Source organism: Centroberyx gerrardi, chromosome 18 (assembly GCF_048128805.1).
Source record: "Centroberyx gerrardi isolate f3 chromosome 18, fCenGer3.hap1.cur.20231027, whole genome shotgun sequence".
In the NCBI taxonomy this organism is placed as follows: Eukaryota; Metazoa; Chordata; class Actinopteri; order Beryciformes; family Berycidae; genus Centroberyx; species Centroberyx gerrardi.
The window spans coordinates 13,571,524-13,584,617 of record NC_136014.1 but is presented as its reverse complement, the minus strand read 5'-3'; the positions used below and the strand labels follow the sequence as shown (position 1 = coordinate 13,584,617).

General features: G+C 42.4%; 1 protein-coding gene across 2 annotated transcripts; it reads left to right on the top strand.

Moving 5' to 3' along the window:
• The first annotated feature begins 2,377 nt into the window (after positions 1–2,377).
• tdh (L-threonine dehydrogenase) lies at positions 2,378–10,007 on the top strand. 2 transcript variants are annotated; one of them, XM_071902301.2, is made up of 9 exons: positions 2,378–2,539; positions 5,193–5,387; positions 5,814–5,856; positions 6,058–6,128; positions 7,151–7,300; positions 7,433–7,605; positions 7,850–7,940; positions 8,353–8,622; positions 8,839–10,007. In XM_071902301.2, exons 2-9 carry the CDS (start codon positions 5,201–5,203, stop codon positions 8,976–8,978), a joined length of 1,125 nt encoding a protein of 374 aa, XP_071758402.1. In that variant the 5' UTR covers positions 2,378–2,539; positions 5,193–5,200; the 3' UTR covers positions 8,979–10,007. The 2 variants fall into 2 exon arrangements, with proteins under 2 accessions (XP_071758402.1, XP_071758410.1); XM_071902309.2 differs by lacking the exon at positions 2,378–2,539 and adding an exon at positions 4,203–4,216.
• Positions 10,008–13,094: the final 3,087 nt, after the last annotated feature.

The following is a 13,094-nucleotide window of genomic DNA, read 5'->3' as shown; positions in this document are numbered from 1 at the left end:
CTCCCGAAATGTGTTGCGCTCACTATGACGAATGTATCATCTGATGAAGCGATTGAGGAATAAATAGCCAAGGGTCAGCTGCTCCATGGAGGCATGTGATGGTAGCTGGTGTTTACAGAGCATCAACCCGTGGCTTTAGAGCTGCCTTCGCTGTCCTGTCCATGTTGATTTGGTCTCATGTGTGTCACCCCTCTGATTGGTCGACCACCTTGCTTTTACTTAATCGCACAGGTTGCGTTGACAGCCTCTTGGAACAATGGAGGACTGTTTACACTCTCACTCAAGTGTCCGGAGGAAATGAGGGTTTATGTTACTTGCTGGTAACAGTAGACAGGCTTTGATTTAACCAGGCACATTGACTGAGAACACATTTAGAACAACAGTCTCTAGGACTAGCAGGGGGAGGACAAACAAACATGTATGCTGCCCAGTAGTGCCACAGTCTTTGAGTCTTTTGTGTAGTCTACTGGACAGTTGGGGGTTAAGCGCCCTGCTCAAGAGCACCTCAGTGATATTTGAGGATGGGATGAGCATGTTTTCTTCACTTCACTGCCCAGATGAAGTTTGCTTATTAGGCTGCCGACATCCCACTGTGTCATCTTACAGTATCAGGTGTCCTTTCCTCTCATGTTGCCTGGCAATGAAGAGTCATTCATCAACATAAAGCCGTCTCAAAAACAAAAGTATGTCTTTGATTTTTGGGGAAATGGATGGAATTTTCCACACAGATTTATTGGTTTCCTGAGAAAGTGTGTCAGTTTACAACACTGATTAACTTGTCTTGTTTTTGAGTGAGGGACTTGTTTCCTTTCCAGTGATGACAGGCTTGGGGGTGTGCACCAATCCACCACTCACATGCCAGCATATATTTTAAGCCCATCCTCTGCTTGCTCCCCTCAGAGATACGGTCAACCTCTTTGGCCAACCTCTATCTAATGCAAACAAACCTCAAAGTCAAACAGAGGGTGTGGAAACGCACACTTCATTCCTTTCCCTTGGTAAACATGAATGGGTGCTCCGAAGTTACTATAAGGAAGTGGGACGTTGAAATCGAAGAGGCAGTGAGATGTCACCTCTGCACCCACTTTTACTGCCGTAGCACAAGAACTGCCAGTACAGACATACTGCTTTGGTGTCAAGTCTCTTCAAATATTTTACGATGTAGCATCAGATTTGTCTTCTCTTTTGCTTTAGGTGGAGTGCACCCTCTCACCGCTAGTGTTCATGTGTTATTGATTCGTTCACAGTAGTGTAGGCCTATCTATAGACACGTGAGGTTATTTGGTTCGGGTGGTCGTGCCTGTTGTCAGGTTAAAGGCAGCCGTGACTTCTGTTGAACTACAGTGTGTTTTTGCAATACCCATATTAATATCCTAGATTTTTTAAAACCCTATAATTAATTTAAGAGTGATACTATACTAATATCACAGCTAAACTATAAATTATATGTGATATCCTATGGTAATAATAGTGATGCCATAGTAGATCAAAAGAAATACCATAAAGCATGGTAAGGTCATTATAAACTCACTAAACACATAGTATGTCCCAATAGGAATATTACAATGATATTTTTGGTTAGGGTATTTGGCTGTGATAAAAAGTTAGGAATATTTAACTTTTTTCAATTGTATAAACTCCTGCCGTCCTGAAAAAAGTATAATCTCCTTGGTAAGTAAGATATACTGGGGGTTTTCAACACCTTATATAGTCCATAAGAAATATGTTTGGTTTTTTTTATGTGATATTTGATGTGTTTCTTGGAGCAAGGAATTAAAAAAAACAAACTTGAATGATTTGTTTGTACCATCACCTAAAGTTCACCCACCTACAGTTTACCCACCTTAGACTGACATACAACTTTATGACACAAAGCTCAAATATACACAATTGTAAGTACAATCAAATTGATGTAGGCCTATAAATTATAGGCTATGATGATAGGGTCTTTAAAGGAGACACAAAACATGAAATAATGTTCTTAAATATGTGGGTCTAATTGATTTTTGTTTATATTGTCGGTTGTTTGCCTTATGATCACCTAGTGGCGTTCATAGTTTACCAACATATCTATTTACGCCTTGCACTACATCACTGATCACGCCCATATCCATCTCCCTATGAGGACCACCCGCACACCTCCGTGGACATTTTTGGAGTGGGTTTTGGAGACAACGCGTCCTTGTGGTCTGCACACTGAACGGCCAGCGAGTGGAGGCTCGTGCACTGCGCAGGGCGCCGGGTGTCAGTGACGCTGGGTGGGAGTGGTTTCTGGGGGAGGACCGCACCTCCGAGGCTCCTCCAATCCGAGAGAAAGCCGGCTTCCTGTGAAACCAGATGGCCGCTGATATATAACTTGAGGACGCAGCTGATGCAATACTAGACTGAGATAACAGTACACACGTGTCACGTCAGACCGCTAAGCCCAGTAGTTACAGGACCAACTGAGGAGGAGGAAGACGCATCTCATCACACGAGGCAGACAGGAAAAAGGGGACTCTCGTTTTTTTTTTGCACTAATAATCTCGTTTATTCATTGGTGAGTAAACTGTTCACTTTGCACTTACTATATTATTCTACTTTTAATCTAATCTTAAATTAGTTATCAATTAATTTGTCAAAAGTCGATTTAATTGTTTAATATGTGCAGTCATTCATTTGTTTAATTACAATTATCCGCAGGCTTCTCTGTGCTTATTTGATTTTACCATAACCTATATGCTCATTTTACACTTTCTATCTATCATTTGTGCATAGGAAATGCATGCAAAGCTATATTTTTGGAGATGCTGTGTCACTTTTTTGGTCAAAACCGGTTATCACATGGTGAATTTGACTAGGCTGCTACTGAAGCAGTGACGTAGTGGGGACAGGCCATATGCCAAGAACAGTCATTTTACCCTGGCACACTGGTCTGGTTTCATTTGTCTGGATACGTGGCCTATAGTGTCTCAAAGACTTACTGAATAGACTGTTAATATCAAATTGATTATAGGCTTACATCCAAAGGGAAATAGCCTATTACCGTATGGGCGCGCATGTATGAGATGGATTTAGAATGTATGAAGTAGAATTAATAACCGCCAGCATCACACTTTAGATGTTTTTTTATCTTTAAGTTTGATGCTGGCTGCCATATTTTCTTCATGCATTCAGTAGCCTATTCTATATTTTGTCCCCCAGCTCACCAACCATATAGCCTCAAAATGAGTCACCACAGCAGCCGCTCTAAATATCGGTCAACGACTTTATGCCCCATTCAAGAAACTAACTAAAAAAACAGACATTGAATCTGAAGGAGCCAACGTGACACGCACCAAGTCAGGGGGAACCTATATGATTTGAGCCCCCTATTACGCAACCCGCTTACGTGATGTGCACGTTAAACGATGCTGGCTCAACACACTGCATGTGAATACATTAAATAGAGTGAGGAGGGCGCTCGGTCAGTGCGCATCGCGGGCATTTGGTGCTTCTATTAACTTTAGTCTGGCTGCAAAAATGTGCCAGCCGTCTGTAGCCTCTGGCATTGGAGCGAACGTTTTTTTTCCATATATATATATATATAATTGTAGTATGATTATAACTAATTATAGTCTATTTTGCTGTTTGTGCTTTAATGTTGTGTGACAGCTGTGTGTCTGTTCGCTAAACCCCACGGTAACCTATTGCAAAGACCTGCATCTAGTCACCAAAACTTCCAAACACGCTTATCGAGTTAATTTATGGGGACAAGTGGAGAAATTACTTATGAGTGACAAGATATATTATCTGGTCAATGTAATATAATATTAGACGTAGGTCATCAATTTTTATGGCATCCAAATAGACTTCTGGCAATTTTTGCTCTCCACTATAATAATACAAACTATAAGATCGAATTTGGACTCACTCGCTATAGCCTATGTGCCATATTTTACCATACCCAATTAAGGAAATGTTCCATTTTTTCTTTAATAAATTCGACACGAAATATGACCGAGGCGTTACCTAAGTTACCTGCTGCGCCCTTACTCCAAAACCTCCTTGATTCAAGTATGTCGAGGCTTTTTACTGCCAATTTCAACAGCCTCAGCTTGGCAGCACTGTTTTCATCTGCTACTGTATGGCTCTATCCGCCCTCTCTCTCTGATTGGCTGTCGCTGAAGGCAGGGCCGTATAAATACTCTCAAGTTCATCTTTTCTTTCCTTTTTGGGAAGCTGCCCCGCACCTTCGGTAAGTAGACTTCTAAAAGTGATGCGTGGCGCAAAAGTAGAGTCCGCTCACTGAAAGCCGCTTACAAGGCGAACAAATGTAGTAAACCGCCCAGACAGACAGCTCTTCATCAGATTAGCGCTGCGCCGGGAACATCACCTGTCTAAATACATTTAGGCTATTCACCTTTAAATGTGCAGGTTCTGCTTTTTGTTGCATGGTTTCGTATCTAGTGGCGCGTGTGTTTGCTCGTTTAATATGATGCGGAAATGGTTAAAATGCACATGTATCCAAAAAAGTGTAAGGTATAAAAGTCGCATTTCCTTACTAGTAAATATACTATAGGCTGCTATGTTAACCGTGCGATTGAAGCGCAGTTCGAAAAGCTGAACTGCGTTGATTGCGCTCCAGTTCATCTGTCTGAACCTGTTTGAAACGATACGTGCCAGTTCTTCCTTGCTGACATCTCAGAATATTTTCACTGATATGTCACTTTTGCGAGATCTGCTTTCAAGTTTCATGTTACCACAGCCGCTTGTGGAAGCTTTGTAGATGTAAATTGTCCGCATGCACCGGTGTCTTCATACAGTGCCCAATGCTCTCTTTGAATCATTTGGCTTTGTATCATGCTGCCTGTCTGTCGCTTGGCGCCTGGGGTCTGGAAAGACGCCTACATGATCCACACAGTACCACATGTCTTGGCCATGAAACGCTGTATTGAAATAAGGCGACCAGACGATGGCAGTCAAATCTGTTAAGAGTCAAGGACTTCCTCATTAACAAAACAGTTACAACCAAGGGTAAACTTGCAATGTGATGAATAGATTGGCGGTAATATACTCATATAAAAGAGTTTTTCTGCTCTGATCAGTTCATGCAACAAAAAGAAAGTCTTGACTCATTGTATTCCATCAATGAATGGGGAATTGTATAGCACTGATGTCACCCAAATGCATGAATACTGAAAGTGTCCGCACCCTCTCCTTTTGCTCCACAGGTAACAGTATGCCTGTTGTCAGAACCCTCAGCAAGGTGGCCAAGCAGGCCCTCCTGAGCACCCCAGGGTGCGGCTGCCAGCCCCTCACGGTGGCGGTGCGCAACATCAGCTTCTCCCCTCGACAGGTGACGTCCGACGCCAGCTTCCACTCTGTGTCCTTCTCAGAGACAGACCACCCCAAGGTGCTCATTACAGGTGGGTGACATCCCGGTGGAGAATTTACAACACTTTTTATACACTGCAAACAAACAGAGCAAGTAGAGCAAACGCCATCCTGCGCTGCATATCAATATTTATGAGAACGATGGGCGTAGACCTTTATATCATGCATGCCAGCTTAGGTGAAGGATGCACTGTAGCTGGTTCAAGTGTGCTCAGCAGGGATTCAACACCAGCAGCATTTATAATAAGGTTGGCAACGAAAGCAGCACCGGATGCCAGTTAAGAACAAGTTGTAGGCGTCAAGTGTTTTGACCTTTTTCATATGGCCCACTCTCCTTCATTACTTCAGTCTCCATGGAAACCAGTACTGATGATTATTAGCTGCTGATTTAATGTCTGGGATGTCCTCTGATGACATATATTTCATCACCTATCTCTCTGTCTCGCCATCTATTGCAGGCGGCCTTGGACAGCTTGGGGTCGGGCTTGCCAAATTGTTGAGGTAAGAGTTTCTCACAGTCAGATTGACACCATGTGTTTAGCTTCTCACAATTCTAGTTTCAGCCAACAGCTGGAAAAGTGCCTGTGTAAGAAGAGTTTTTTTTCTGTCATGCTTTAAAACGTTTAGGCTTTGGAGAAACAGATTTAGACCCTAACCCTAACCGCCTCTTCGGTTGTATAACTTTGACTTCCTGCCTTACAGGAAGAGGTTTGGAAACAACAACGTCATTCTGTCCGACATCAGGAAGCCTCCAAGCCACGTCTTCCACAGCGGTGAGTGAAGTCATATACTCACTTTTACTCAGTAAAGCTATGTGCTAAAGTCTGGGTCTAGGCAGTTTCAGACTTGCATCAGTTTTACTAAATCTGATGTCATGCAAATTTAGTAAAACCAGTGTGTTGGCATCAACCTCTTTAATCACGAGAAAGGGACATTCCGTTTCTTTATTAGGCAGACCCCTGACTAATACCAGACCTGTTCAAAAACATTTGGCAATAATGTTCGGGAATGGGCTGATGAAATTTGTTAATGTGTTACAAATGTACCATAGCCATTTGCATCACAGTCTCAGTCAAGCTGCCAAATTAGACAAATACAGTGCTGGCATTAAAAATGACTCAAACCTGTCCCGTTCTTTCTTTATTGATTTTTTTTTTTTTTATTTGTTTATTTTTGAAGCCTGCTGGTCAAGAGGAAGTCAATACATTCTCTTGGAAAGGGTTGTTGATAAATTAGTCCACCTTCCCAAATCAATTCACACAGTTCTGCCAATGAGCAGTAATGAGCTGTCCAAAGGAGTGATGAATGTGGCTGTTAACAGCCTCCAGCTGTAAACAAAATTTAACTTGCATGAGCATTTACATGTCAGTGGTTCATTATATGGCAGTATTCACTGCCCAACACAGAAGACATCTGAGAAAAAACATGTAATAGGCAAGTCAAACTTAAATCGATACATTAGCAGCTTGTTAATTGCAGAAAAGTACAGCCTGTTAGTGAATTCCTTTCAAGGAAAACAGAGTGTAAAAGAATAGGGAGGAGGGAAGAGGAATCCACTGAAAGCTAGGCAATGACCCTGAAAAACAAGAGTATGGGAGGATGAGGCTTAAATTCAAACATTCAATCATTGTCTATATTAAATCAATATTTTCATCATATTTCATAATAATACATTTTGCCATTTTACTAAGGAGTTTTTCTACAAGATGAATTGAAAAGAACACTTGAAAAGATATGGGAAATATGTGCATTTTCACATATATTAAATATTTTTAAACATCTCTCTCACCATCAGGCCCCTTCATCTACTCCGACATCTTGGACTACAAGAACCTGCGTGAGATCGTGGTGAACAACCGCATCACTTGGCTGGTTCACTACAGCGCTCTGCTCAGCGCTGTTGGAGAGGCCAATGTGCCTCTGGCGCGGGCCGTCAACATCACCGGTGAGTGAGCTTCCAACAGGCTGCCTTCAGCTCCTTTGGGCCTAAGGAGTCAGTGTTAACAGTCTTGACCAGAACACTAATGTGTTGAAGTGAAATGTCCTAATGACTAAAGGTCCTTTGTCTGTTCCTCAGGGCTTCACAACATCCTGGACATCGCAGCAGAACACGGCTTGCGTCTGTTTGTCCCCAGCACTATTGGCGCCTTTGGCCCCACTTCTCCCCGCAACCCTACCCCAGATCTGTGTGTGCAGAGGCCTCGCACCATCTATGGTGTCTCCAAAGTCCATGCGGAGCTGATGGGTGAGGTGAGATCTCAGACCCCCCCCCCCCTTCACCACACAAAACCAAGATCACGCATAAACCTACTCTTAAAGATATATTAGCAATTTATTATGCCGTTATTAATCTCTTTCCGTCTCACAGTAGACTGCTAGATACTGTAAACTCCATTTTTGATTTGTTGGTACATACGATGGGACATTTTGATAGCCACTCTATGGACGAATTTGATATCAATATCTCAATTTGTTCCTGTCTGCTCTTCTATAGTACTACCACCACCGTTACGGCCTGGATTTCCGCTGTCTGCGCTACCCAGGAATCATCTCTGCTGACTCCCAGCCCGGCGGCGGCACAACAGGTGAGAGGGATGAAATCCCATCACATGGTCCCATTGGAACTCAGCCATATACAAGTTCTCCATTTTCATTTATCCGTCTATTCCTGTACCCCTCCTGTCATGTCACAAGTTAGTTATGTAACTGACTTGTTCCATAGAGTTGTTATGACTTGTAGTTGTATTTTTAGGCCTGCGGATAACTTGCTGCCCCATCCCCATATTTTAACTTCTCCGAACAGCCACCACATCCTCCACCTCACCCCAAATATTTGTGTGTGTGTGGTTAGCGATTTAGGCTAACTTAATGGGGATTGTCACTGTGATGACAATTTAATGTATAATTGGTATTGGTGTAGTCGCAGTAATGTCTTTTAAAGTTACTTTTATTTCAGAGTTGGTGTAACATCATGTTTTTTTTTCCCTCTCTGTCCAGACTATGCTGTCCAGATTTTCCACGATGCGATCAAAACAGGCAAGTTCGAGTGCAACCTGAAGCCTGACACACGGCTGCCCATGATGTACATTGATGACTGCCTGCGCGCCACGCTGGAGGTGATGGAGGCGCCCGCTGACACGCTGAGCATGAGGACCTACAACATCAACGCCATGAGCTTCACCCCCGAGGAACTGGCCCAGGAGGTGCAGAAGCAGCTGCCCGATCTGGAGGTCACATACGACATCGACCCTGTCCGACAGGCCATCGGTAAGTGTGCCCAGTTAACTTTCTATTTGTATAGGTGGATAGGCCATTGAAAAAAATGGCGGCCACCTGGTGCAGAGTATGTTTGCTAACTTACAACATCCTTTCCTATTTATGAGTTCCGTTTTCTGAGAGGCATTTATCAGATAAGCTGAGGCATGTTGAAAACTGTTCTGTCACCTGTATTGACTTGTGTCTCGCCTATCTGTTCCTCTCCAGCTGACAGTTGGCCAATGAACTTTGATGACACCAACGCACGGAACGACTGGGGCTGGAAGCACGACTACGATCTCCCAGAGCTTATCCAGACGATGCTCAACTTCATCGGCTCAGAAACGCGCATTGCTCGCGCTAACTGAGAGCGCCGAGCGTCAGTCGGGAGTATTCTTTGTACATACTGTAAAGACTGATCAAAGAGAATGGAGAAACATGGCCTGTACATAGTCTTTCTCTCTCTTCTCTGTGTAATTCGGAAGGGCTCTGTTTGCCGGGCGCAAGGCTACCATGTCTGCAGAATGTGAAGGCCAAGCCGCATTGCGGGCCAGACAATCCCCCCCCTCCCTCGCTCTCTGCCACTCCCTTTCTTTCTGCTTCGGGGTTTGGGTGAAGAGTAGTCTGTCAGCGGAAGGTTGTCAGACTATCAGGGATGATAGCAGGGCCTCTGAAAACTTTTTTTTTTTAGAATGAAAAGGAAGGTGACTTGCATGTCTATGAATTGTGCGCTGTCAGCGTTGCGATGTTTTCTGGGCTAAAACCAAACAAACGGAACATGTGAATGTTTAAAGGCATTCATAAGTGTTTGTTAATTTTCCAAGGATTTTGAGAATTCAGGTATTCCAACCTCTTAAGGCCAAAATCAAATAAATAAATGAGTTTGAATTGAGAGGTTTACAAAATATTACATAAGTGGTGTCCTTTGATGCACTTTAGAAAGATTTAAATCTTTTAAAATCACTGACATATGAGGGGAATCGCTCGAGGGGAGGGGGGGTGCATCTGCATTTAGAGCGGTGTAGAGCAGCTCATTTGAAGATGAATGCTAATTTTTTTTTTAATGCATTGTTTATTCCACATAACATTCTTTATTTATTCTGTCTGCTGGTGGTAAGTGTATGGGAATTACACTGAGTAAAAAGCATTTTTTCACACTTGTTTATAAGTGTTCCTGTCCACTTGTATGCCATCATATTGTTTCTCACCAGATCAGTGGGGCTATTATAACACAAAAGGGAAATGTGACATCATATGCCACATTTACATATAACCACATTTTGTGGTTCTGTATTTTTTCAACATTCTGTAAAAGGAATGCATTGCTTTCTAAGTGAAAGTCAAGTTCTGTCTGTTCTTTCAATCACAAAACAAGCTTTGACAATAAAACTTTTTTCCAAGAACCTCTGTCCCGCTGCCTGTTTCTCTTGTCATTTTCAGACACTCACAGCACTGACAGATTCCTTAATCTCCAACCAGTTCTCCTAAGCTCCCCCTTTGTGTAAATAAGACTTCAGGCAATATTACCTGGATCTCACCTCTTATGCTCAAGGCAGTTGAAAAAATGCCAAGGAAAACATTTGAGAACAAAACAACCTCACAAGGGTGTTATGGTGCTTGAAAAGTTTGTATTGGAATTTGACCAACTTGGAGTGCTTCAATCATGACAGCATGGCTATTTCTGTCTTCACAAAGATTCTTATATATGTTAAAGTTGGAAGGAATGAGATGCCCCTTGTTTTGTTCTCATAGAGGTATACCAAATATAGGAGCTAGATAATCTATTTGTTAGTTATACAAGTTGTCCAGCATCAAATGTAAAGCCCTTATCACTAGCAGTGTCTAACCCTTATTACACGTAGCATCTGATAGAAATGCATTTAAGTGATCTCGAGGTCTGTATAGTATCATAAAGCTTAACATACATAATCAGATACTTCAATATATAATTATCTGTGTAACCTCAAAGTTGACCTTTATTGATCTGACCAGTGGAATCAGCAGTAAACCTGACTCAATGTGTTGTACTGTGTCATAACTGGAGTGGAACGCTGCGCCTGCTGTATCAGCATAAAAGTAAAAATATGAGATGGCATTTCAGCGAGGCTGAGACCTGTGTGTGAGGTGTACAGTTGCATGACTAAAGAGGAAATGCAGTTACGTAAAGATATGCTGTTACAGTACAGCATGTGAAGGTTCGAGGTTGGCCCTTGGGCAGTCAAGACATCATGTGACATGAACCACAGAAAACAAATGCAACTCTCAAGACACTGTTTTGCAAGACAGAGGCTTGCAATATCTGTTGTTTTTCTAGAACCTCAGTCCCGCTGCTTATTTCTGCTGTTATTTTCACACACTCACAGCATAGACAGGTTCTTTAATCTCTAGCAAATTCTTCTAACGGGAGCCTTCCCCTTAGGCTACAGGCAATATTACCTGGATCTCAATTCTTACACTCAAGGAAGTTGAAAAAACACCAAGGAAAACAGCCCTCACTGTAGGGTTAGGTTCGAAGCTTGAAGCAACACTGTCATGCAGTAAGACATTTGAAATGTGATAGGAGGCAGGTGGCATTTGCAATAAGGGAGTTATTAGTCTGCAAATTCATCACTCCGCTACAGAAAGGTTCTGCTCAAGATGAAATGTGTTTTGTATGACTGAATGCTGCCAGTGCAGTGAAAATAGATCATGCTGTTGTGTACAGAATGAAGTACATCTGCATGCAGATTAATGATATAATGTGGCCTGACCTTGACGCTTATATAATAGTGCGCCCGTATTCTTTTGCAGTTTCTTGGCATGAAATGTCAAAATGTAAATGAGTTTAACTCTTTAACTGTGGATATGGATTATCAGTGAGTGTGAGTCTGGAAAGACATTTATTTATACTGGAAATGTCCAATAAATTATTCCAAAATCACAAGATGCTTCCATCCTTCACATTCATTTTAAAGTGAGTGAGACTCTACCAGAAGCTGCAGTAATCTTGATTCGACTCAAAACATCTCAAATCACTGAACCATCTGGATTAGAATCGCTTGTTCATACTGACTCCATATTCAGCTGATGCACATACAGAGAGAAGAGTCTTATGAGGACAGTGTTATGACCTCTTCAGCACATCGGTGGTAATTAATCCCAACCTGGTGTCTTCTCTTGACTGAATGGGATCATAAACTGTAACCCTGAGGACAGCAGTATGTCTTGTCCCACACGCTTGATAGCCTTTCTTCAATTTCTACGCGTCAGTAATTACTGTCCCTCTGGGTGACCTTGTGTTGTTTTGCTCTGCAGAGGTAGAGAGCAAGTACACAGAGGGAGGGAACACAGACTCGCTGAGAGCAAGAGAACCGGCATAACACCTAATGAGAAAAAAAAAAAAACACTCTGTTCCCTCTGTTAAGCCACAGATGGCTTTTCCCCATAAATGTGAGCCAAAACATATACAGCTTGAAAGTAGCAGAGTTTCAGTTTGATCACCAAATGAACAAGACACTTGGAGCCCCATTGATAAAACCTTTTCCTGAATTCAGCATTCAGGATTAGGCACAAATTTCTCAACCATGTGCCATTGAGACCCAAGAGTATGCAGGTTTTTCATTTCAACCACACACTACAGGAGCTGGCTTCACTAATTATATCCCCCATGTGCAAATGACTGAAATCAGCTGGCGTGGTACTCAATGGCACATGGTCGAGAACTATACGCTAAAAAAAGAAAATCTGTGTCACTTTTCTCATTATAAATCTCAATACTCCTAAACTGAACACGTGAGCAAACTTTTGCCCCCACCCCCGCAACTCTAACACACGCCTGTGACTTCATGCTGTGCACATGCATGCTTACTAGGAGGCAGATTCCCATGTCATGTTGAAGTTCTAGAACTCTCTTTCCTAACATTCTGGAACTGCAGCCAGTTGTAGCTAATGATAGAGTGCAATCCGTTTACTTTCAGGAGCCTGGGGGAAATGTTGAAATGCAAATGAAATACCAATATTTGCGTTGGGCTTGTAATTTTCCAGACGTACTGTAGGTCTATTTCAGCTTTCCTACCGTGAGGAACAGAGTGTCTCTCTGCATACATTTATCTGTGAATGTGAGAATGCATTATGGAAGTGCGACTTTACTGCGGAACTTTACACATTTGGTTCAAACACCCCAACTTAAAAATCCACATATATCTCTTGTGATGTACAACACACACACACACACACACACACACCCACACACCCACACACACACACACACACAGAATTTTAGTATTTCCAAGAATTCTGCAGGCTGTGTGCGTCAGAGTCAAAATATTTTAGCATATAAAACTGGTTGTGTGTGTGTGTGTGTGTGTGTGTGTGTGTGTGTGTGTGTGATTGAACGGTTGGGACATGTTTGTGTCACCAAGACAAAGCTTTCAAAGAAGAGGCTCTGTAGGATTTTTGAAACAGAAACAAGGACAAATCTGACCAGGCCTTTACTGTTTTTTACT